General features: G+C 36.2%; 1 protein-coding gene across 2 annotated transcripts in view; it reads right to left on the reverse strand.

Annotated features, from left to right (window-relative positions):
• Positions 1 to 1,054: 1,054 nt before the first annotated feature.
• The window catches only part of LOC131979019 (dehydrogenase/reductase SDR family member on chromosome X-like), a 62,397-nt gene continuing 38,752 nt past the window's right edge, over positions 1,055 to 24,699 (reverse strand). For both annotated transcript variants that reach the window (XM_059342899.1, XM_059342900.1), the window contains 4 exons: positions 22,705 to 22,806; positions 19,575 to 19,782; positions 15,519 to 15,726; positions 1,055 to 2,641 (listed from right to left, as the gene is read on the reverse strand). In XM_059342899.1, coding sequence (XP_059198882.1) covers positions 2,462 to 2,641; positions 15,519 to 15,726; positions 19,575 to 19,782; positions 22,705 to 22,806 — 698 coding nt within the window. In that variant the 3' untranslated portion in view covers positions 1,055 to 2,461. The remainder of the gene's footprint in view (positions 2,642 to 15,518; positions 15,727 to 19,574; positions 19,783 to 22,704; positions 22,807 to 24,699) is intronic.

Here is a 24,699-nt window from a genome sequence, read left to right on the forward strand (position 1 = left end):
TAACTAAAACTATCAAACTCACTCCAAAAACTAATTAAATAATGAATATGGCATAGCTTGGCTACCTGCACTCTTCAATTAATTCGTAATTGATTTTTTTAAAACTTTTTGTTTGTTTTTCTTTTCTTTTCTTTTGTTTTTTGACTGTAATTATGTATATCCATTGTGAAGCACATTGAGGCTGCCTTGTGTATGAAATGCGCTCTATAAATAAAGTTGAATTGAATCGAATTGAATTAAAACTAACTGAATTTGAAAACAAAAATTCACAACGAAATTAAAACTAAAACTAATGAAAATTCTAAACTATTATAACCTTGCAAGGGAATTCACTGTTTTAATGAGGGTCCTCACAAAGATAGAAGTACAAGAATGTGTGTGTGTGTGTGATTATTCTCCTGCATGAGTACCAGACGTGTTTGTTTGCTGTGTGCTTGTTTAGATAAGCCTTTGCCTGCATGTACAGCTTCCAATGTTTCTGACTGAGTGTGTGTGTGTGTGTGTGTGTGTGTGTGTGTGTGTGTGTCGGCTCAGCAGATGGAGTTTGATTCTCACCACTGGGAAATCTCAATCCCACAATGCAATGGGAGCGGCGCCAAATGAGGAAGCAGCAGCAGCAGCAGCAGCAGCAATGAGAACCAATCACAGCTGGATGACTGGGGACTAGCTTCCCTCTCTCGTCTTCCCGCCGGCGTTCCTGCAGGAATGGCCTTTGTTGTTGTGCTCTCCATCAGCATGAACTGGTTTAGAGTTAATGCTTGGACTCATGTGCGTTAAACACACACACACATGTATCACAGACACAGTAAAACCGATTAACACCGATCACAAAGGAGAACGGGGACAGAGTGAAGTGGCGCTCGGTTCCCCATCATTCCCTTTTTTTTGTTTCTGAGAAGACAAAAAGCAAACAGGAACGTCGGGAAATCCGGCTTCGGAAAATGTCAGCAGCCAGAAAACGTCTCATCAATCCTACTGGGTCTAGAGGGGGAATTACTCCAAATTTAGGCCTTTTTTAAATGGGATCGCTTCCTTTTTTTAGTGTCTTTTAGTGTCTCCAGAGGAACGTCTTTTGTTGTCTTTTTGCTGACAGAGAGAGAGAGAGAGAGAGAGAGGGAACGTTCTCCCAGCATCTTCATGAGGAAAAGCAGAATTCACGCAAAACACAGCTTATAATACACCGATCAGCAGTAAAAGCACATTAATAATGTACCGAAAAACAAAGTGCTCCCAGTAAAACAAGAGGCTCGATGAGATGACCTGTTGTGATGCGTCAAAGCAAACTGATGACATCACATTCCCCCGACTCAGCAAGACGGGTTCAGAAAGTTCAGATCAGTGTCATGGTGCATGACTGTGTGTGTGTGTGTGTGTGTGTGTGTGTGTGTGTTCTTGTACTTCCTACATAGTGAGGACCAACGTTTTTAACCAACAGAGTGAGGACTTTTTTGCAAAGTGAGGACATTTCGACCGGTCCTCACTTCTTTAAAGCCTTTTTTGAGATTTCCGACTTTTTTTAAGGGTTAAAGTTTATAAAACTAACTAAAATGATAGTGAAAATGTCCTTCGTTTTCGTCTTTGTCAACTTTTTTCATACATAATGAAGATGGATCAGACAAAGGAAATAAAGGCAAAATTTACTGTGACCTCTTTTAATCTCCCACCCAACAAATACCCCATTACATAAAAATAAAATACTAAACTTAAACGACCAAACTCACTCTAAAAACTCATTAAAACTAACTGGATTTGAAAAGAAAAGTTCACAACGAAATTAAAACTAAAACCGATGAAAAATCCAAAACTATTTAGGGAATTCACTGTTCTAATGAGGGTCCTCACAAAGATAGAAGTACAAGAATGTGTGTGTGTATGTGTGTGTGTGTGTGTTAGGGCTTGACTGGACGGTAAAATTCAGCTTTTGAATTGAAGTATTACTTTGCCCGAAAAGCATCTTAATGTTTGCTGATATCTTTATTTTTCTGACGGAATAAACTCTGAAACAGCGTTTAGTTCACTGTAAGCCACACTAATGACATTAAGGCAGAGTGAGGCAGGTGTTATTGCAGGTTTTTTTTTTTTTAAATGACACTGTGAAACTATTTCTCTGGCCAGACATCTGTTTATATGTTCAGGGAATAAACTTTAATCATATCTATGTGTCATATCAGATGGATGACAACTGATATTGTTTTATTGCAACAAAAAAAACAACTTAAAAAATGTCTTCCTTTCTCTGTAGCCCTTCTTTAACAAAAAAGATGTCTTCACTTCCCTAAGAACCAATCACAGTCCAGCGGTGGATTGTCACATTGTCAACATAATTCGCTACCAACGGCTCCATGTGAGGAGAAAAAATACTGACAAAAAGGGGAGAAGGTGGCAGGTCGGCCCACGTCGAGGGTCTCTATTTGATGTTTTCTTCCAGGTTTAGTCCAGTGAGTGGATCTCTGGTCCCGGGCTACTGCAGCCCCAGCAGCTGGACGCTGGTTTCCCATAGGTTCAGCTGTAGCTGGGGGTCAAAGGTCGGAGGTGTTGTCATCTCCCTGCGCCCATTGGCCCAGTAGCCTCCGCCACAATCCCCCTCCAGGGCCGGAGACAGAGCGGCGAACAGCACAGTGGCAGCGCCCTCTGCAGGAGTCTGAGGAAATGATGCACATAAATAAAAAAACACGCATATATATAAGCATAACCTGAAGGTTCAAGGATTTTATTTTGCTATTTGTGAACAGACCACAGTCCAAACACTCTCTCCTGGTCAACGAGAAAACTTAAACTTAGAACAGCGACAGCAGCCAGAGGTGGACAGACTGGAATTTCTGGCCTCAAACAGAAAGCATTTTTGGGAAAACCATAATACCTATCATTGATCTGACTTCACTTTGAGCATCCTGAGTTCTTCCTGAACGTCTACATATGTTTTTTGTGAAGAAAAATGAAGAAATAGCTTTGTAAGAGCGATCTGAAAAACTGTTAAATATGCTTTTCTACAGAAATCTTCCTACGTTTTTAATATGGGAGCCAATGAGGCTGTTGGTGCGTGTTGGTGGATCATCTGTGCGTCCTACGCCCAAACTATAACTCTGACAGCTTTACCACACCAATGTGAGGGACTAATGTGAAATATCAGTTTAGTCGAAGGCCATTTGGTGTCACATAAACACTTTGATTTTTTCAGCAGTAGTTTCTTTTTGTGTGGTTTCGCTGCATTAGCTGTTGTATAGTCCACGTTAAACTGGGGTACTGAGGAATATAAAGTATGTGATATGTCCATGTGCAGTGTACAGGGCATAAGACTGAGTCACATTGGCATCACCGCTCTATAAATAAAACTCAGACTTGGTTTGGGCAGATGAATGCCTCAAACTCTTGAACTCTACGAAGGCAGAGAGCAGCATCCATATGTCTTTCTGCCTCTCTGTAAGGCCACGGTTGGTTTTAGTTATCTGGTGACTTCATCTTGCTTTAAAGACCGTTCACACTGCTTTACATGTAATACACAGAATTGTAAACATTTACACTGCCACGGCCTGGAGCGCAGTTTCCAAATTTATTTTTTGACAAATTTTTCTCTCCCTCTGCACTCTAGTGATGATGTCATCCACTCTAGCCTCTCCATAGGGTATCATTGGGGGGATTTTTTGGCGCGTTTTTGATGAATAATTTTAAAACCGTTTGCTGAAACCCTTAAAAAAGTCACAGCATTCTTGTCAGAAGGTGTAATATGTGCAGACTCACTAATAAATATTAATAAATAAACTGGTTTTGGGGTTGGGGGGACAGAGAGAGATAATAATAGTTGGATATTGAACCGGTACAGTGAGGTGAGGTCGTATTCTGTATCGTATTTTTCTCTCCCTCTGCACTCTAGCGATGATGTCATCCACTCTAGCCTCTCCATAGGGTAACATTGGGGGGATTTTTTGCTGTGTTTTTGCCGAAAAGTTTTAAAACCGTTTGCTGGTTTCATATTTATTTTTTTTTTAAATCAGTGCATACAAAATAAACAAACATCCAGCTGAAGTGGAGCTACTACAGGATGACGAGTTCAACAACAAGTTATAGCTGCAAAAAACAAATAACGTGCCTCAGTGTGTGTGAACGCCAGAGGAGGGCTGATGTCACTGTACGTTAGCGTCACTGGAAACAAGGCTCAGGGTGTGTGTGTGTCTGTGTGTGTGTGTGTGTGTATGTATGCATAAGTGTGCGTGTGAGTGAGTGTTAGTGTTGATGCACTTCAACAATGATCTCAGTGTCAGCTGAGAGACCAGGAGCAGGTTTCAGAGCAGCGAGGGATCACTTCCTGTAGCATCAACACTCCTCACACAGTGTGTGTGTGTGTGTGTGTGTGTTTCTGTGTGTGTGTGTGTGTTTCTGTGTGTGTGTGTGTGTGTGTGTGTGTGTGTGTGTGTGTGTTGTAGTACTCCACAATATTTCCAAACATGAATTTTAATTGTTCTTCTGAATGAATTATTATTTTGCTTGCAGGACTAAATTTTTCAGTACAAGCGACGACACAAAAACACAACATGAACCACATTAGTTCAGTCATGACGAGGTTTTAGAAAAAAAAAAGAAAATAAAACAAACAACTTATTTTTATGGCAACAGGTCACTCATTATATCTGCACTGCAAAAAATGTGTGTCTAAAACAAGATAAAAACAGTAAATCTGAGGGAAATGATTTTGCTGCATGGACAGAAATAAGCATGTAACTCTTTAAACCAGATAAATTAAAGCTGCCAGCAGTGATGAACTGGCCCGAGCAGAGTGACCTGATGATTATTTGGTTCTTACCAAGATAAAAAAAACTTTAGATTTAGAAGTGTTAGATAATTTATCTTGTTTTAAGAGTTAATTTCTTATTTTAAGTGTTCAAAATGCTTATTTCTAGATTTAATCATCTTAATTTAATAAATCTTGTCAAGGTAAATTATCTGTCCATGCAGCAAGATCATTTCCCTCAGATTTACTGTTTTTATCTTGTTTTCAGACACCTTTTTTGCAGTCTGGTTGGCTTTCCAGTTGAAAACTGTTCCTTCTCTTCTGTAGTTCTAATTGTTCCACTATTTTACTTTTCATCTTAATTAATTTCCTGATAGCTCAGTTTCATGTGGTCCAGTGGCGTTATTAGCTGTGTTATCTTATCAGGAAAACACTTGTTAGTCTAAATTTTATAGCTGGAGGACAGATTATTTGCTTTTTATCAAATACCTTGAGTGAGAATCTAATTAGTTTTAATTCACAACATATTAATATTTGATTATGCCTCTGTCTCTGTGACACTGTCCTTGTCTCTAGATCTACATGAACATGTTGGAGGATTAATTATACTTTGTTACGGGAAGAGAAATGTATATTATTGTTAAAGGATATAATACATAGCAGCCGATAAAGTTGGAATAATTGTGTTTTCAGACACAAATCCTCTGTTAATAGTGGTTTCATTTTCACTGTGATATGTTTGGAAGAGATTAATGTCACAATCATTTCATGAAAAGAGGTAAAAATTGTTTCATTGCAACTTTATGGGCGACCGTCTATAAGGCTTTTCTTTAGCTGAAGAAATTATAATTAGAGAAGCCCTGAAAGGCAACTGAAAAAATGTTTTTATTTAGAGCATTGTTGGAAAAAACTACGTTTATCCAACAAGACATTTAATGAACAAAACGTTCAGATAAACTGTCATTAAGTGAAAATACAGTGAAAGGGTCAAAGACTCCAAACCGCTAAACGTCCTTTTTTCTATCTATATAACGTTATATATAACTTTATTGACACATTGCCGTGGATACACATTGTTCTGCTTCTCTCCTGATGATGGCTCGCCTTGTTAGTGACCTGTCAATCAAAGGTAGCCCCGCCCCAAATCATACGATTCTTTATCTTCTATTTTCTTCTAAATGGGGCCATTATTTACACTATTAACATCAGATTGTCTTGAAGAAGATTTTTTACTAGTGATTGAGACCATAGTGTTGTCCTGAAAAACATTCTGAGGTAATAAATCAAGTTTTCTCATTTTGCTTTGAAATGAATGGACCAAAATGCTTTTGCAGCCAAACTTAGCGCCCCCTGCTGGAATTTTTGGTAGAATGCAGCTTAAGGCACTTCCTGGTTTGCCGCCTGGTACGTACAAGAAATGAAGCCCTCAAAGGCAAGGTGAAAAAAAATTTTTGGGGCCAAAACCTAAGTTTATAGTATCTTGTACGTACCAGATAAACGTTTTTGCCAACAATGCCTGAAAGAAAAAACATTTTTCACTTTCCTTTCAGGCCTTCCTCCGATAGAATAGTACAGTAGTGTTCAATATAATAGCAGTCCAATGTTTTGGACAGGTTTTTAGTATATTTTTTTATTGCTACATGGCAAACAAAGTACCAGTAGTTGCAGTAGATTCTCAGAAAACCAACAAGACCCAGCATTGGTGATATGCAGCTCTTCAGGCTGTGCAATTGGGCAATTAGTTGAAAGGGATGTGTTCAGAAATATAGCAGTGTCTGCCGTTAACTTTACAAACACAAAACTATTTTGTACAAACTTTTTTGTTTCTAGCAATAAAAAATATACTAAAAACTTGGATTAATCTGGTTAGTCACATTGGACTGCTATTATATTGAACACTACTGTATATAAGGGACATTAGTACTGCTCACTAGAGTAGACTAGAAAGATATATTGCATGCAGAAACATAATTTGCATTCTGCAGATATTGAAGAAAATGTTGTAAAGTGTGATAAAGCAGGCAAACAAATGGGAAATAAGTCCTTAGAGATGAAGAGCTCACTAGTATTTAAATCTAATACAAAAATACTATTTAAAACTGTGCAAATGAGAGTTTAAATATGGCTCATGGGAAGTTGATGATATTTCCAATAGTATGTCTTTTTCTGTATTAAAATAAACAGAGAATCAAGGCTGTAATCAACATGTTTGCTGCTGGTAAAACACCAGGGAAGCTCTGTCTCTGTTGTCTTTTTTGTCTGTTTTTGTCTTTTTATGTCTTTTTTGTGATTTTACGTCTCTTGTTTTTTTTGTCATTTTATATTTTTTTGTGTCTTTTTTGGTCTTTTTTGCCTTTTTGTGTCTTTTTTTTTGTCTTTTTTTGTCTTTTTGTGTCTTTTTTAAAATCTTTTTTGTCTTTTTTTGGGTCTTTTTTACATCTTCCTTTGGTCACAAAATGACCAAAAATTGTTTCTAGCAATAAAAAATATACTAAAAAAAAACCTGGATTAATCTGGTTAGTCACATTGGACTGCTATTATATTGAACACTACTGTATTTAAGGGACATTAGTACTGCTCACTAGAGTAGACTAGAAAGCTATATTGCATGCAGAAACATAATTTGCATTCTGCAGATATTGAAGAAAATGTTGTGAAGTGTGGTGATAAAGCAGGCAAACAAATGGGAAATAAGTCTTTAGAGACGAAGAGCTCTCTAGTATTTAAATCTAATAATAAAATATTTAAAACTGTGCAAATGAGAGTTAAAATATGGCTCATGGGAAGTTGATGATATTTCCAATAGTATGTCTTTTTCTGTATTAAAATAAACAGAGATTCAAGGCTGTAATCAACATGTTTGCTGCAGGTAAAACACCAGGGAAGCTCTGTCTCTTTCTTTTTTTTTTGTCTTTGTCTTTTTGTGTCTTTTTTTGTCCTTTTTGTGTGTTTCTTCGTGTCTTTTTTGTCTATTTTTGTCTTTTTATGTCTTTTTTTGTGATTTTATGTCTTTTTTGGGGTCTTTTTACATCTTCTTTTATATTTTTTGTGTCTTTTTTGTTGTTTTTTTGTCTTTTTGTGTCTTTTTTGCCTTTTTGTGTCTTTTTCTGTCTTTTTGTGTCTTTTTTTAATCTTTTTTGTCTTTTTTGGGTCTTTTTACATCTTCCTTTGGTCACAAAATGACCAAAAATTGTTTCTAGCAATAAAAAATATACTACAAACAAATATACAAACAAATGGGAAATAAGTCCTTAGAGACGAAGAGCTCACTAGTATTTAAATCTAATACAAAAATAATATTTAAAACTGTGCAAATGAGAGTTTAAATATGGCTCATGGGAAGTTGATGATATTTCCAATAGTATGTCTTTTTCTGTATTAAAATAAACAGAGAATCAAGGCTGTAATCAACATGTTTGCTGCAGGTAAAACACCAGGGAAGCTCTGTCTCTGTGTTTAGTCTGATAAAGGTTTTTACTGATCCTGTTCCTCACTTTACTACATAATGACATTATAGACAATCAGTCAATGCTGCACAGTTTGAGCTCTGCTTTGATTTCTGCTGCCAGGAAAAGGAAAAAGGCCATTTGCAGGTGAATAATGTCTGTCTACTTAGTCAATAGATAATGATTATAAAGTGTTTGTAAAGATGCTTGTGATACGTCTAGAGAGAGAGTGGCTTCATGTTTAATTCATTCTGTAGATCAAGTGTGTTTCACCTCCGGATACATGAAGAGACGTTTTCTCATAAAGTCAGGAGCGCCATCAATTCAGCAGCCAGCGGTAACAATTTGCTGGATGATGAAAAAAACATTTGACAGCGTAAAATAGCTGTTTTTTATTTTATACTTTATAAAAATGTGGTTGATGTGTATACACGAGGGTCACGGCTCTCTGTTTATGTAACATAGCTGAAGAACTTTCTGTCTGTTCTGTGTCTTCATGTCTAATTTTTAATGAATCCACTATTCAAAGCTGCAGGGAAACTTGTTTTTAATAAGGTTTGGCAGCAGAAAAATATCATTAAATTGTGTCAATAGCTTTTTCTGATGGCAATATCATTGAATTTTATGAACTGAGAATGCAGTATAATTTTAATTATGCTTCTTTAAATGGTTCATTAGCCAAAACAGATAAAAGCCATTCTTAAAATGATTAAACCAACACCAGTTTGAATGAAATTCCTTTGAGTATACAATTAACATTTTTTAAGATATTGTATCAAAACAAGCCAACACCAGTTTGAATGATATTTCCTGGCTTGCACAGAAAAAACATGTTTCAGGAAGGTAAATAAAATGGAGAATTCTGTTTTTGCAAATGAACTCTTCACAGTTATATTGTTAGTATAAAGATAAAGACACTTATTATTATAACGGCAAATTAATCGCATTTTTTAGGGGTTTATCATATTCCAAAACTCACCAAACTTGGGACAAAATTCAATCCCTTCGAAAATGTACATATTTTATTGTTTTCAGAAATGGGTGTGGCTAAATGACCTACTAACGCCCCCTAGAATTGAGCCCCTAAAACAGGTTTGTCGTAGAAACACGAAATTTGGTACATCCATGTATCATTGGAAGACACACCAAAAAGTCTCAAGAAGCCATACCCAAAAATAAACAGGAAGGCGGCCATCTTGGATCGAAAATGGTGTTTTAGCCGTTTTTTGCCATTTCCGAGCCGTATACTTTAATAAACTCCTCCTACAGATTTAAAAACTCACCAAACTTGGGACAAAATTCAATCCCTTCGAAAATGTACGTATTTCATTGGTTTCAGAAATGGGCGTGGCTAAATCACCTACTAGCGCCCCCTAGAATTGAGCCCCTAAAACAGGTTTGGCGTAGAGACACGAAATTTGGTACATCCATGTATCATGGGAAGACGCACCAAAAAGTCTCAAGAAGCCATACCCAAAAATAAACAGGAAGGCGGCCATCTTGGATCGAAAATGGCATTTTAGACATTTTTCGCCATTTCCACGCTGCATACTTTAACAAACTCCTCCTACAGATTTAATCCGATCGACTTTGGACTTGTTCAGTACCATCAAAAGGCCTTTGACATCAAAAGTTATTAAAAACTTTGCAGATTGTCACACTATGGGGGCGTGGCATGGCGGCAAAATATGGCGTTTTGGCATAAAACAGGAGACTGCATAACTGGACCATGTATTCCTTTGACAATTCACATTTTTTTTAGTATATTGTATCAAAACAAGCCAACACCAGTTTGAATGATATTCCCAGGCTTGCACTAAAAAAAACATGTTTCAGGAAAGTAAATAAAAATGAGAAATCTGTTGCAAATGAACTCTTCACAGTTATATTGTTAGTATAAAGATAAGGGCATCACCGTCAGACCTAAAGATGCACGACAGAGGAACTTATTCTAAACTTTCCAAACTTACCAAAGAGTTTTATAACCGTTCCATAAATATAAGATAAAAGTGGTGAAGAGACTGAGGTGAATCCCTCACCACCGGTTGGAAAACACATTGCAGCATTGGAATCGTTTATAACAATTGTGTTATTTCGCAAAGAAAATGGAAAATGGAATGACATCTCGGGTAATACAAAGACAAATTGGTCTCTTTTATACTCAGTCCTGCTGATTGGAAACTGAGAAAACCAAATTGTTTTGACCTGGAGAACTGACTTAAAGATCATTTTGGATCTGAAATCAATGGAAGTAGCAGTGAGGGGTCTCACAGACTCTAATCAGGTCATCTCAGAATATTTTTCACATCAGATCAGTTTTTTTTCAATAGTTTGTTGCTGATGAGGGTAAAACTCTGCATTCTGACTCTCTTTCAGTGTGGCTGTCTATTGTTCTGTGTATCCGTTTGCATGTCCCAAGTATTGTTTTTCTTTAACTCTCTGGAGTCCATCTATTTATTGAAAATACACATGTTTTATTTACAGTAATAACTTTATTTATATATGATATGTAGACAAGCTGAGAAAGCCAGTTAAAGTTCAATCATAGGAGCTTTCACAGTGTGTCATTTATGTTTCTAGACCATTTTTAAAATGTGAATTGTCTTTCTACAATGAAAACTATTACTATTTTTAATTTACATGCAAATAGACTGTTTTGTAGTTTTATTATTTATTATTATTTCTGCTGTTTTTGTGTGTATAAATGGTTTAAAAAATGGTACATTTCCATAGACGCTTGTGTCTTTTGTTTGTATTTTTGGTTCCTGGCAGCTTTATACTGTCTTAATTAAAATAAAATGTAAAATCTGACTGATAGCCAAGTTTGTGTGGAGAAAAAGGAGCCATGCATGTGATGTAAGGACCGACTGAAAGATGCTGAACAGACAGAAATTAATGCAGAGGAAGTTGACAAATTTGGACCAAAATCTCCTGGACTTGAGAGGTTTAATAATAATTCTGTGTATAACAGGCCACTCATTTCAGGTCACCTGTTGTGCTGTTTTATCTGACTTTACTGCCTGCTGAGGAGAAAGTATTTCCCTCTAATATTCCCTCATTACACTGACTGCTTCCTCCACTATTGATTGCGGCTTGCTGCCAAAAGCTGCTGCTGGTTTCATCGACAACAAAAATCTGAGCCTAGCATCTGTGTTTTTCTTCTTTTTCTTTGTATTATTGTGCAGCTGCAGCCTGGAGTAACATGCAGATGCAGAACAATCTAAAGCTTGCCTCATGATTTTTATCATTAGAACAATTTAAATGATCAATTTCATCCTATTTCACTTCAAGCTGTTTTTATAGTTGTTTCATTTGCTTTGATTTACTGTAATTAACTCTACTGTTTTTCTGTTTTTGTTATGTACTTTAATTTTTTTTAAGGTTTCATTATTGTACCAAACTGGCTTTTTATTATCTTTATCACCATTTTATTGACTTTCCTTATAAACAGGTGCATCTCGATAATTTAGAATATCAAAGAAAAGTTTATTTATGTCAGTAATTCAATTCAAAAAGTGGAAATAACACATTATATAGATCCTTAGGTCTTTTTTAGTAATTTAGTGTCTTTTTTTGGTCTTTGTGTATTTTCTTTAGTAATTTTGTGTAATTTTTGGGTCATTTTGTGTATTTTTTTGGGTCATTTTGGGTCTTTTTTTAAAGGAATTTTGTGTCTTTTTTTAGTAATTTTGTGTATTTTTGGGGTCATTTTGTGTCTTTTTTAAGTAATTTTGTTTTTTCTGTCATTTTGTGTCTTTTTTTGGTCATTTTGAAAATGCCTCAAGCGGCCCCCAGGTAATTTGAGTCTGAGATCCCTGTATTAAATGAAGACCTAAAATTGTAATATTACAAAAGACCAATTTTAATAAGTCTATTTAATATCTAAATGTTGTCATCTGAAAAGTATATCCATCTATATGAATCAATACTTGGTTGACTTGAACTACTGGAAATTAACTTTTTCATCATATTCTAATATATTGAGATGATCCTGTATCATTCTCTGTGCTGATGATCCTTCGTTTATTTTCTTTACTAAATTGTAAATGAGGTCCCTACATCTGTTTACCACGAGATGAAATAAAGATTAAATGAACGAATGAATATATAAATCTATTCATAGTGACTTTAGTTTACTATTATTGTCGTCTTGTTATTTATTTCTTATCTACGTCCTCCATCGTCCTTCTGTTCTGTGATTTAGAGTTAATAAAGTTCTTTTTATGTCTCTTTTTATCTTTCTAAGCCTCGGGCTGAATGTGATGCTCGGGATAAAAGGGTGTCGAAACGGGAACAATCACAGTTTGTGTGTCTGTGTGCGTGTTAATGACTCCATGCATGAGTTTGTGTGATTAATGTGTTTGTGTGTGTGTGAGGAAGAATCATCCCAGAGGTTTCGCTCCGAGGAAAATGCTGTGACAACTGCAGTTTTGGGCTCACACACACACACACACACACACACACACACACACACACAAACACAAACACACACATCTCCTTCCATTAAATCCCGGGACATTAACAGCAGCCTGCAGCTCTGTAGCTCCCAGCTATGAAGAAATGTTTTAACACACAACACACAGCCACAAACAGCCTGGCTTGGTTTTTAGTAGCACTTGCATTTCCAGTGATGTGGATAGAATGTAGAGCTGCAACAATTATTAGAACAATAATCGATTATTAAATTAATCGTCAACTACTTTGATGATCCAATAATTGGTTTGAGCAGTTTTTTAAAAAGACAATAAGTCCAAATTCTCTGATTTCAGCTTCTTCAATGTGAATATTTCTGTTTTTATCTTGTTTTTAGGCCAGGGGTCTCAAACTCAAATTACCTGTGGGCCGCTGGAGGGAGTATCAAAATGACCAAAAAAAGACACAAAATGACTATAAGACACAAAATGACAAAAAAATGACACAAAATGACCAAAAAAAGACACAAAATGACTAAAAAAGACACAAATGACAAAAAGAGACACAAAATGACCAAAAAAAGACACAAAATGACTATAAAAGACACAAAATGACCAAAAAAAGACACAAAATGACCAAAAAAAGACACAAAATGACCAAAAAACAACACAAAATGACAAAAAAAACAACACAAAATGACAAAAAAGACACAAAATAACCCAAAAAATACACATAATTATTTTAAAAGCCACAAAATGACCAAAAAAAGACACAGACTTACAAAAAAAGACACAGAATTACCAAAAATTGACACAAAATTATTTTAAAAGACACAAAATTATTAAAAAGACACAAAATTACCAAAAAAAGTAATTTAAGGGACCTTCCACACACAACAGGGTAAAGTGCCATTCATATAAAACTCACATTAAACTTTCATATCAAGGTGGGGGCCACAAAATATCATCACGAGGGCCGCCAGTTTGAGACCCATGATTTAGACACACGTTTTTGCAGTGTATTTTTCATGTATAACATAGAGGCTTAGCATGCCTGTTTGTTAGAAGGAAAAACTTCATTATAGTCATTATTTCCTGGACAGATTCAATACAGAAAATGTAACCTGACTCACTCTGGAGGAAGCAGTGAGGTTCGGTTGTTATAAAATGTTAACTGAAGCTACAAGGCTGCAGAGAGCAGACCTGTTGTTTCCTCCCAACAGAAGGATTGTTAATGTTTCACAGACCTTGAGAAAACACAATTAGATTCTCCCTTCTGCCTTCTAGACATTCACGTTCTAGTCATTTAGCTAACATAAAGCTAACAAGGTCAGGAGCAGAATCAGCTGCAGGGGGGGGATCAATGATTTATTGGGGAAAAAAGCATTAAGGTCCTCAGAATATTCCTGTAAGCATAAAGTAACTCAATCAGAACAAAAGGTTAAAGACAAAGTACTGAGCTTAGAGAGGTAAACTCACTTAGTGGTAGAGTAGAAAAATACACAGTGTAGTCTGGAACAGGAACATTATATAGTCTTAAACCTCTACATATATCATACAGGTACATCTCAAAAATTAGAATATCGTGAAAAAGTATTTCAGAAAGTGAAACTTATTATATTGAACTTTTTCACGATATTCTAATTTTTTGAGACGTACCTGTAATCTATAAAATGAGTGTAAATGGACTTATCGTCCTTTGTTACCAAGAAAATACATAAAATGACCAAAAGAGACTAACAATACCAAGGAAATGCATAAAATTACCGAAAAATGATGTAAAATGACCAAAAAAAGACATAAAATTACCAAACCAGTTGGGCCTCCTTTTGCATGAATTCCTGCATTAATACGACGTTGACTTCAGAAAACAGATCTATATAATGTACGAGTTTCACTTTCTGAAATGATTGATCTTTTTCATTAGCCTGGGTATACCCATACTGCCTTGCACAATTTCATTTCGTACCTGCAGACAGTCTGGAAACTAAGGCGGTTTCTAAGCCCTGTTTTAGGATCCAATCACAGAGCGGGGAGGGACAGAAAGACGATGACGCGTACTACCCGGCAGACGGAAGCTTGTAGTTTTGTAGTTTTCTTACGGATCCAACATGGCTGCAGCAGACGCCAAGCTCTCTTTAGCTGTAGATGGTGTTTTAAATAGTTTAGAGTGAAAGTTGATTTTAAAAGAAGAACAACGTTTGACTTTACACTCCTGTTTCACCACTAAAAAGGATGTTTTAGCCTTGCTTCAGACAGGATTTGGCAAAAGCCTAATCTACCAACTAGCCCCGCTACCGCTCGCTGCCGTAACCACGGTGATCTGGCTACGAGCCGGGGGACAGCGGAGCCCCCAGAGACCTCCAGCAGCTCGTCTAGTGACCATAAAATCAGTGGATGTGTGGCTGAATGACATGAGGGGGAATAAAGCATAAAAATAAATAATCTTGCAGAAAGCGAGAACTGGAGAAGCAAAGCAGCAAGCAACACTCTCTCACAGACACACACACACACACACCAACACTGCTGGTAGACTGAGCTGAAACTACGGAGCAGCCAGAGTCAGAACATGCTGCAGAAAAACGTTGCAGAAGCAGAATTGAGCATTTTAGTCTCAAAGTAGAGATGGGCTAGTCTGGCTATGTAAACATCAATTTCTGTCACTCTACATACGTCATCTGGTATCAGTGATCTGATTGGCTAAGAGCTACCTACAGACGCTATGATAGACATTCGTAGCGCCCAATAAACGGCTCTGGAGGATCGTAAACCACGCCTCCTCTACGGAGAAATGAATAGGTGGTCTTAGTGTTAGACAGGCTACTTTTTCATGATATTCTAATTTTTTTAGATGTACCTGTATCATATATATTCATATCTGCTCTGCTGTTGTGCAGAATGACACATTTTGATCAGAGTCAAAGGAGTTTTTACCCTGAAGAGCAGGCGAGCGATGGCGCCCTGCAGCAGGCCGAGTGGCGTCCACAGGTGGCGGTAGAGAGCCGTGTCCACCATGCCAGGATCCACAGAACAGGAAGTGAGAGGGAAGCGTCCTCGCTGCAGCTCCTGGTGGAGGTGGGAGCTGAACACCAGCTGAGCCAGTTTACTGTCACAATAAGCAGCGTGGGCTGAATAACTCCGGCTGGAGACAGACAACAATAAACACCATCACACTGATGAGATACAGCCATGAAATGTGTCTCTGGTTGAAAGAAACAGGATGAAAAGAAAGTTAACAGCTGTTTGTTCTCAGTTTTGTTCAGATTATTCTCAAACTGTTGCTACAATAAGTCAGATTTCTCCTCTCTGAATCATCAGACTCTACGGGGAAACTTGGCAAAAAGAACCAAAACATCATTCGACTCAGAAGTTTCCCTCAAACGTGTCCCAACTATCTATAGCAGGGGTCTCAAACTCGGGGCCCGCGGGCCAATTGTGGCCCCCACCTTGATATGAAAGTTTAATGTGAGTTTTATATGAATGGCACTTTACCGTGTTGTGTGTGTGGAAGGTCCCTTTAATTACTTTTTTTTGTGATTTTGTGTTTTTTTTTAAATAATTTTGTGTCTTTTTAAAAATAATTTTGTGTCTTTTCATAAATGATTTAGTGTCTTTTTTGGTAATTTTTCAGTCATTTTGTGTCTTTTTTTAGTAATTTGTGTCTTTTTTTGGAAATTTTGTGTCTTTTTAAAATAATTTGTTTCTTTTTTTAGTGATTTTGTGTATTTTTTGGTCATTTTGTGTCTTTTTGGGTCATTTTGTGTCTTTTTAAAAAAAATAATTTTGTTTCTTTTTTGGTAATTCTGTCTTTTTTCTGTCATTTTGTGTCTTTTTTTAAATTAATTTTGTGTCTTTTTTAATAATTGTGTGTCTTTTTAAAGTAATTTAGTGTTCTTTCAGTCATTTCGTGTCCTCTTTTAGTAATTTTGTGTCTTTTTTTGGTCATTTTGATACTGCCTCCAGCGGTAATTTGAGTTTGAGACCCCTGCTCTACAGAAATGAAATAATGAAACAGAAAGAGTTTCAGGTTTACATCCTGATGTTCCACCAGGAAAAGAAAGTATCTTTAATTTTCACACTGCCAGGCAGTCAGAGCAGAATTCTTCCTCTTTATTATCTGTTTGTGTTTATGTGAGCCTGTTAGAGGATTTAAAGCTCACAGTTTCAACCAGCAAAGTGATTTTATTATCACGTTGGTGCCATCAAAATGATTTAGATACAGTGTCTATTGATTATTGTTTAAGTCGCTGATGCAAAGACTTCCTGTAATATTTTACGGAAATTATACACGTTAAGCTTATCAACTGAAACACACATCTGTGAAACGATAATGATCTTTTTTCCCCTTTTTTTTTTAAAGGTGTGTTACGGCTGGCTGCCGTTCTTCATTTATTGTATTGTTTCTCTGCATTATTCTGCTGTTTATGTAAATCAGCTGTGAGGTTGCCCGGAGTTGATTGGACCTTCTGGAGCTGTGAGACCGCCTACTTCCTGGTTGCCTCTACTCGTCTGTGATTGGTGCGGCGGAGATTCCTGCCAGTCAGCCAATCAGGAGTCAATCAACAGGCTGCACCTTATAAAAGGCTCATGTGTCCACAGTTCATGGTGCTGTGAGACAGTGAGCAGTCTGCTCATTGTGTGTTGTAAGTTAAAAAGAACCAAGAGTTGGACACCCGTTGTTTAAATTTTAGTTTGTTTTGTCTGTTTTGTGAAAGCTTCTGGGTGCTGACCTCCTTTTGTTCCTTAGTTTTCTTTAAGCCAAGAGCTTGGTAGTTAATTTATTTTACTTTGTATATTGTGTTGCCTTATTGTCAGCCCCCATACAGCCTCTTTTTGTTAAAGTTTGTTGGTTGTATAAGAGCACTCTTACTGGTTAAATAAACACCTGATTTAACCAGAACCTCCCAGTGTTGCGTTCCACCTCATTTATATTCCCTTTCACATGTTACAGCTCTCAAAATCGAGCCGGGTCGTAACAGGTGCAAAATGTAAAACCTCTCACACACACAAACTTGTTTCTTCTTTTCTTTATAGCAGTTATTATTTAGGGGATCTCAGGCTTTATTTAGGAGGCCTCTCTGCATACCTGGTCCCTCACACCTGAGTGTGATCTGCTCATCAGGGGAGCTGTTATCAACCTCCAAGGCAAGTTTATTTGTATAGCACAATTCAACACAAGGTGATTCACAGTGCTTTACATAAACATTAAAAACAGCAAGACACAATTGAAAACAGTAAAAACAGTCAATTAAAACAGGGAAATATAAAATAGACAGTAGTTTGGCAAAGTCATCAAAAAACCTTGCATCATATTTGGGGGGTCTGTTGATGGTCAAATAGATTGCTCTATAGGGGGATATTTTGTGTCTTTTTTTTCATCATTTTGTGTCTTTTTGTGTCATTTTGACGTCATCGTGTGGTTTGGGAAACACTGATTGATATTTTTATACATTTTGTGTCTTTTTTTAGTCATTTTGTGTCTTTTTGTGTCTTTTTGTGTCATTTTGAGGTCATCTTCATCTTCATTTTTATACATTTTATTGACCAAACAACTAATCGATTAATGGTTTAAATAACCAACAGATAATGAAAATAATCTTAAGTTGCAGCCCTGATTGTATCAATACTGGTGGGAAACTCTGAAGCATCAGTTTGTTGATTTTATATTAAATCAGGAAACTGTACATTAGCTTTTATTCTATAAGATATTGTGAGGAGCTAAGCTCACTGTATGAGCCTCATCCCACCGCTAGTTTAATACAACACCACAATGAAGATATTCAGGCTGCTGATGCTGTTGGACAGCAGAGCTGCTAACTGCAGCGACTCTGAGCCAACTGGAGCCAACTGGAGCCAACTGGAGCCAACTGGAGCCAACAGTTCTCATTGGAGCCAACGGGAGAATGAGACGTTTGTGTTGGTGGTTGCCAGCTCAGTAGAGGTGCAGGTGGGTTTCACCAGCTGAGATTAAAATCATTTTAACAACAAACAAAACAGAACAAAGCCAGACCCCAAAAATACAGTTATGGGTTTATTCCTGTTTGATCCCTCTATAACAGGGATGGGCAGCTTAAATGCTGCAGGGGGCCACAATGTTTCATGTTCACTACCACAGGGCCACATATAGGAGCGTACACTTCACCAGATATGATGAAACTGCAATTATAAATATGTTTCAGGTCTGAGGTAGTGCAAAAAATAAATAAATACAATAAACAATAACAATTAGAACAATATTTTGAGGTTGTATGCTGTGCACAACATTAGGAAAGCTTGGTAAGTCGACTTTTCTCTGCTTCATTCTGGGACTTCAAGAGAGAAAATAACACTTTTCACTCACCAACATTTATATAAACTTATTAACTCTATGCTTATGTATTCTGACACTGTGTCAATTAACGCAATATGGGCATACTACGTGCCTGATTTATTTATTTATTTACGTGGTTTATTATCATTAACGTGACGTTAGCCTTTAATTGCTAGCTGCGGCTAATGGCTAATAATAACACGGCCAACATTAATGAGGGCCACCGGCTACGATAACATCAGTAATAGGTCAGTTTGAAACGAAATAGTAAAAAATAGTATTGATAGTTTTGAAAATGAGTATCGTATCCGGGTACAACATTTTAGTATCTATTCTAAGTTCTAAGTACTATTTAGTATATAGTACTTTTTTGAGTATCGATACTTTTGACAACCCTAGTTAGATCATGTCATTGACCCTTTTATTTGTTTTTTTATTTATTTATACACACTAAAAAAATCATATTTTCTATATATTTTTCAGTATTTGTAATATCGCCAAAATATCGTTAAAATACCCTGAAATATGGTGATAATCTTTTAGGGCCATATATATTATATATATATATATATAATATATATATATATATATAATAATATAAGACACTATATATATATATATATATATATACCATATGTTGTATGTGTCATGGCTGTGGTTGTTAATGTGTGTGATCTTACCGGCTGTTTAAGTCATCCAGTCTGATCTCTCCGACGCGGTGGGCCGAGGACGAGACGTTGACCACACGGGAGAAGTGACCACATTTCCCAGAATCCTTCAGTGTGTCCAGGAGCAGCCAGGTCAACAGGAAGTGGCCGAGGTAGTTCACACCAAAGTGCTGCTCAAACCCATCCACCGTGCTGCCTTCAGGGACCAGCATGACACCAGCTGGACACAAAGACACCAACACCAGCAGGTAAACAACCAGAAATACATGTGAATGTATTATAAAAATAGGCTGCTATACCTTTAACTCTTTGTCTATTTTAGTCATTTTGTGTCTTTTTTAAGTCATTTTGTGTCATTTTGTGTCTGTTTTTAGTCATTTTGTGTATTTTTTTGTCATTTTGTGTCTGTTTTTAGTCATTTTGTGTCTGTTTTTAGTCTTTGTGTATTTTTTGTCATTTTGTGTCTGTTTTTAGTCATTTTGTGTCTGTTTTTAGTCATTTTGTGCATTTTTTTGTCATTTTGTGTCTGTTTTTAGTCATTTTGTGTCTGTTTTTAGTCATTTTGTGCATTTTTTTTGTCATTTTGTGTCTGTTTTAGTCATTTTGTGTCTGTTTTTAGTCATTTTGTGTCTGTTTTTAGTCATTTTGTGTCTTTTTTAGACATTTTGTGTCTTTTTTTAGTCCTTTAGTCCAACATAAAATGTGATTTTGAATCTTTTTTTAGTCATTTTGTGGCTTTGTAAGTAATTTTGTGTATTTTTTAGTTATTTTGTGTCTTTGTACGTCATTTTGTGTCTTTTTTTTGTCATTTTGTGTCTGTTTTTGGTCATTTTGTGTCTTTTTTTGTCATTTTGTGTCTTTCTTAGACATTTTGTGTCTTTCATTTTGTCATTTTTTGTCTTTTTTTAGTCCTTTAGTCCAACATAAAATGTGATTTTGAATCTTTTTTTACTTTCAAAACACTATCATGCTCAATAAGGAATTGTAAATGTGTCAAATGTGACCAAAGGTGTCAAATCTACCATATCAGAGGGTTCCATCCAGTTCTATCATTTTATACTAAATCTATTTGAGCTTGTCTCCAGTTTTACTTGGTATATCATCATCAAACTGAAACTGGCCTCATGGAGTTTACAGCCAGAACTTTAGAGGTAAATTTACAGTAGGGCTCCACGCTGCTTTGTTTTCTAGTCTGATGGAGGCAACAAGTCTGGATTATTTGGAGCTTTTGGAGACTCCACAGGGTTAACTGAACTCATATCCAAATTATTAGGTACAGGCCTGATGCATCAACACACAAGGTAGAATTTCACACATAATGTAAAAGGTGCCTGTACTGATTAAAGTGAATGAATTGGTTGGTATTTTTAATATCCTGTACAACAGGACTAATGTGTCTGCAGCTTTCAATATGAGTCCATTATGTGTTTGTTATAGACAGGCTGCAGACATATAAAGCATATAAATATGAAAAGGATGGCTGAAAGAGGTGGCTTTTTTATTACTTTACAACATGACATTTTCCCTTTTTATTTGACTTGAGGACGAAATAGTCCTGATAATGTTTTTCTCTGTGTTCACTCATGGTACTCTAGTCCAGTAGTTCTCAACCTTTTTGAGTGGCGACCCCCAATTTAACATGCATGACGTAAATACATGGCCAAAATGAACATATCTATTGGATCAAATAATCATCTAGTAATATTATCAAGAGCTTTAAATGATTCCTTGACACAGAAAATGTAGATTTTGACACCAAGATTGACCTTCTGAGTGTCTTGGAAGATGTATTGGTTCTCATAGATTTTATATGGCTGCCATCTCCGATCCACAATCTTCATTCTTCCCATCGAAAATGTAAACTTATGGTGATGGAGAGCATGTGGAAAAAATGTGGAGCTTTCGTTCAACGTGTCCCCTTTATTCAGCTCCGCCTCCTGACTGAAAGGAGTAATGGTCATTTTAAAGACCTGGAGGTTTTGAAAATGGGGCATTTCTTGGAGTCAAAACTTTCAGTATGTTTTTAAGTACATCTGATACTACTGTAAACCACTGAGAAACCTTTTGTTAGGATTTTTTTACCCTTTATCGGGCAAAGAACTATATTTGGTAACTTCAGTGGATGTAAAGTGAGGTCCCCATGTCTCTCTGTTTGATTTCTTGGTTTCTTCCAGCTAATCTAATAATAATATAATAATATTAACTTTATTGACCTGGACCTCCAATGTAAAAATGAAAAATTTAGAAAAAAAATCTGCAAGAAACAGTCGTAAAAACAGAGTTATTCTTCAATTACTTGCACGGTTGACTTGACTATGACGGCATATTAAGTATGAATAAATATACTAATACAAACCTGGGGTGGGGGGGTAATATTTTGAGAAAAAAGTTGCAAATTTACTAGATTAAAGTGGCAAATCTAGATGAAAAAAAGTTGCACATTTAAGAGATTTAAAGTGGCAAATCTACAAGAAAAAAGTTGCAGATTTACAAGAAAAAAGTGGGAATAAAACAATTTTTTTCTCGCAGATTCACCACTTTAAATCTCATAAATCTACAAAAAAAAATTCCCGTAGATTTGCCACTTTAATCTCATAAACTTTTTTTTTTTTTTTTTTAAATATTACCCCCCTCCCCCTGGTCCGTATGTTTTTTTTTACACATTCTAGCAGTATGTAATATGCTCCAATATTCTTTGGTTGAAATTTGGAATTTGCAAATATTTCAATGAGGGCCCTATTAAGGGTTAAACTATATTTGCACCTGACTAAATGAGGATAATGAATTAATTAATAACTGTTGTAATATTGCTTATTACCAGTAGCCCTACACCAGTAATAACCGTACCTGAAAATCGATCCAACTCTAACTGCATCAGACATAAAAACTTGTCCTAATTGTTGAGACTTTTAGAACATCCAGTACTTGCAAAAAATGCTGAAATATACCAAACTGCACGCCAGAGAGACGAGTTTAATGCTTCAAATCCTTTTGGATCCAGTCAGGTGACAGCATTTAAATTACAGCGCTGTGGAGAGGATTTCTACTTTCCTCTCTGAGAACCAGATGAACTGCTCCACATATTATATATATTTATAAATATATATATATATAAATATATATACACGTCTCCATTACTCACCATTATTGACCAGGATGTGTAGCGGCAGCTCCCGCTGCTTGAAGCTCTGGACAAACTGACGGACGGACTGCAGAGACGCCAGGTCCAGTTTGGTGAACTCCACTGGAATGGACACACACACACACACACACACACACACACACACACACAGATGAGAGCCATTGTAAAGGGATTATTTCTGCTGTAAGACATCAAAGAGTGTATTAATCATCTCTCAGAGCAGCTCGCTGGGTTCTTAAACTACAATACTGGCAGCGCCACGCTTCTTTTGCTCCAGCACATTATTTCAAAGCTCATACTTCCTTCTGAGCTCCATCAAAGCTTAACACACCAATATATCAGCTCTAATGTCTGATAAGACTCAGGTGAGACAGCAGCAGAGCGGGGAAGTGACTCTGTGTTTGTGCTGTTAAAACAAAGAAATGGATTCTGAATCTTTTTTTTAAACTTTCAAAACACTGTCACGCTCAATAAAGAATTGTAAATGTTGCAAATGTTGCATTTTGTGTCTTTTCTTGTCATTTTGTGTCTTTTTGTGCCTTTTTTAGTAACTTTGTGTATTTTTTTGGTCATTTTGTGTATTTTTTTAGTCATTTTATGTCTTTTTTTAGTCATTGTGTGTCTTTTTTTGTCCTTTAGTCCAACATAAAATGTGATTTTGAATCTTTTTTTAACTTTCAAAACACTATCATGCTCAATAAATAATTGTAAATGTTGCAAATGTTGCATTTTGTGTATTTCTTTTAGTCATTTTATGTCTTTTTGTGCCTTTTTTAGTCATTTTGTGTCTTTTTTGGTCATTTTGTGTCTTTTTTAGTCATTTTGTTTCTTTTTTTGTCATTTTGTGGGTTTTTTAGTCATTTTGTGTCTTTTTTAGTTATTTTGTGTCTTTTTTAGTCATTTTGTGTCTTTTTTTTAGTCATTTTTTGTCTTTTTTAGTCATTTTGTGTCTTTTTTTAGTCATTTTGTGTCTTTTTTAGTCCTTTAGTCCAACATAAAATGTGATTTTGAATCTTTTTTTTAACTTCCAAAACACTATCATGCTCAATAAAGAATTTTAAATGTTGCAAATGTGAACAAAGGTGTCAAATCTAACATATAAGAGGGTTCCATCCAGTTCTATCATTTTATACTAAATCTATTTGAGCTTGTCTCCAGTTTTACTTGGTATATCATCATCAAACTGAAACTGGCCTCATGGAGTTTACAGCCATACACTTCTTTTGCTCGAGCACATTATTTCAAACCTAACACCACACCATAACACACCAATATATCAGCTCTAAAGTCTGATAAGACACAGGTGAGACAGCAAAGCTGCTATCATCAGAGCGGGAAAGTGACTCTGTGTATTTAAGTGTAAGTGTGTGTGTGTGTGTGTGTGTGTGTGTGTGTGTGTGTGTACTGTATGCAGAGGAATGACTTTGGGGATGCAGAACACTGAGGACACTTAAACAGCTCGACACACACACACTTATTATGATTGTAATGCCTGCAGAGGTAGAAGACCAAGAGCAATTAAATCTGACTCCCCATTAACTAGCAGATAAATTATATGTGATTACTGTCAATTTAAAGGTGTCTGTCCCTCGTGTCAGTCATTTACTGCTCCAACCTCTGTGTCATATTGAGTTGTCAGATAATATCGAGTTGTTTTTTTGCCCCTGATCCCAATCAGAATCACTTACAATTGAGTATCTGCTATTTCTGAGTCACATCCAATACTTTTTTTTCCTCAATAATGCACCTGCACAGTGCAAAATTCAGTATGTTAAAGTTATTCAAATTAATCCAATATCATAAGCTTGAGAACTGAATAAGCCTGCATTGCATTAGGGAAACATTCCTGTATTCAAGCTGTTCCTTTATGTATTTATTCAATTTTCATATTACAAAATAAGTAGGCCTACACTGTAATAAATTATTCTGTAGTCATTTCATTTGACTTAATGTATTTGATAAAATGTATGAAATATAAATGCGTCCTTGGTTTTG

The sequence above is a fragment of the Centropristis striata genome, chromosome 10 (genome assembly GCF_030273125.1).
Source record: "Centropristis striata isolate RG_2023a ecotype Rhode Island chromosome 10, C.striata_1.0, whole genome shotgun sequence".
Lineage (NCBI taxonomy): Eukaryota > Metazoa > Chordata > Actinopteri > Perciformes > Serranidae > Centropristis > Centropristis striata.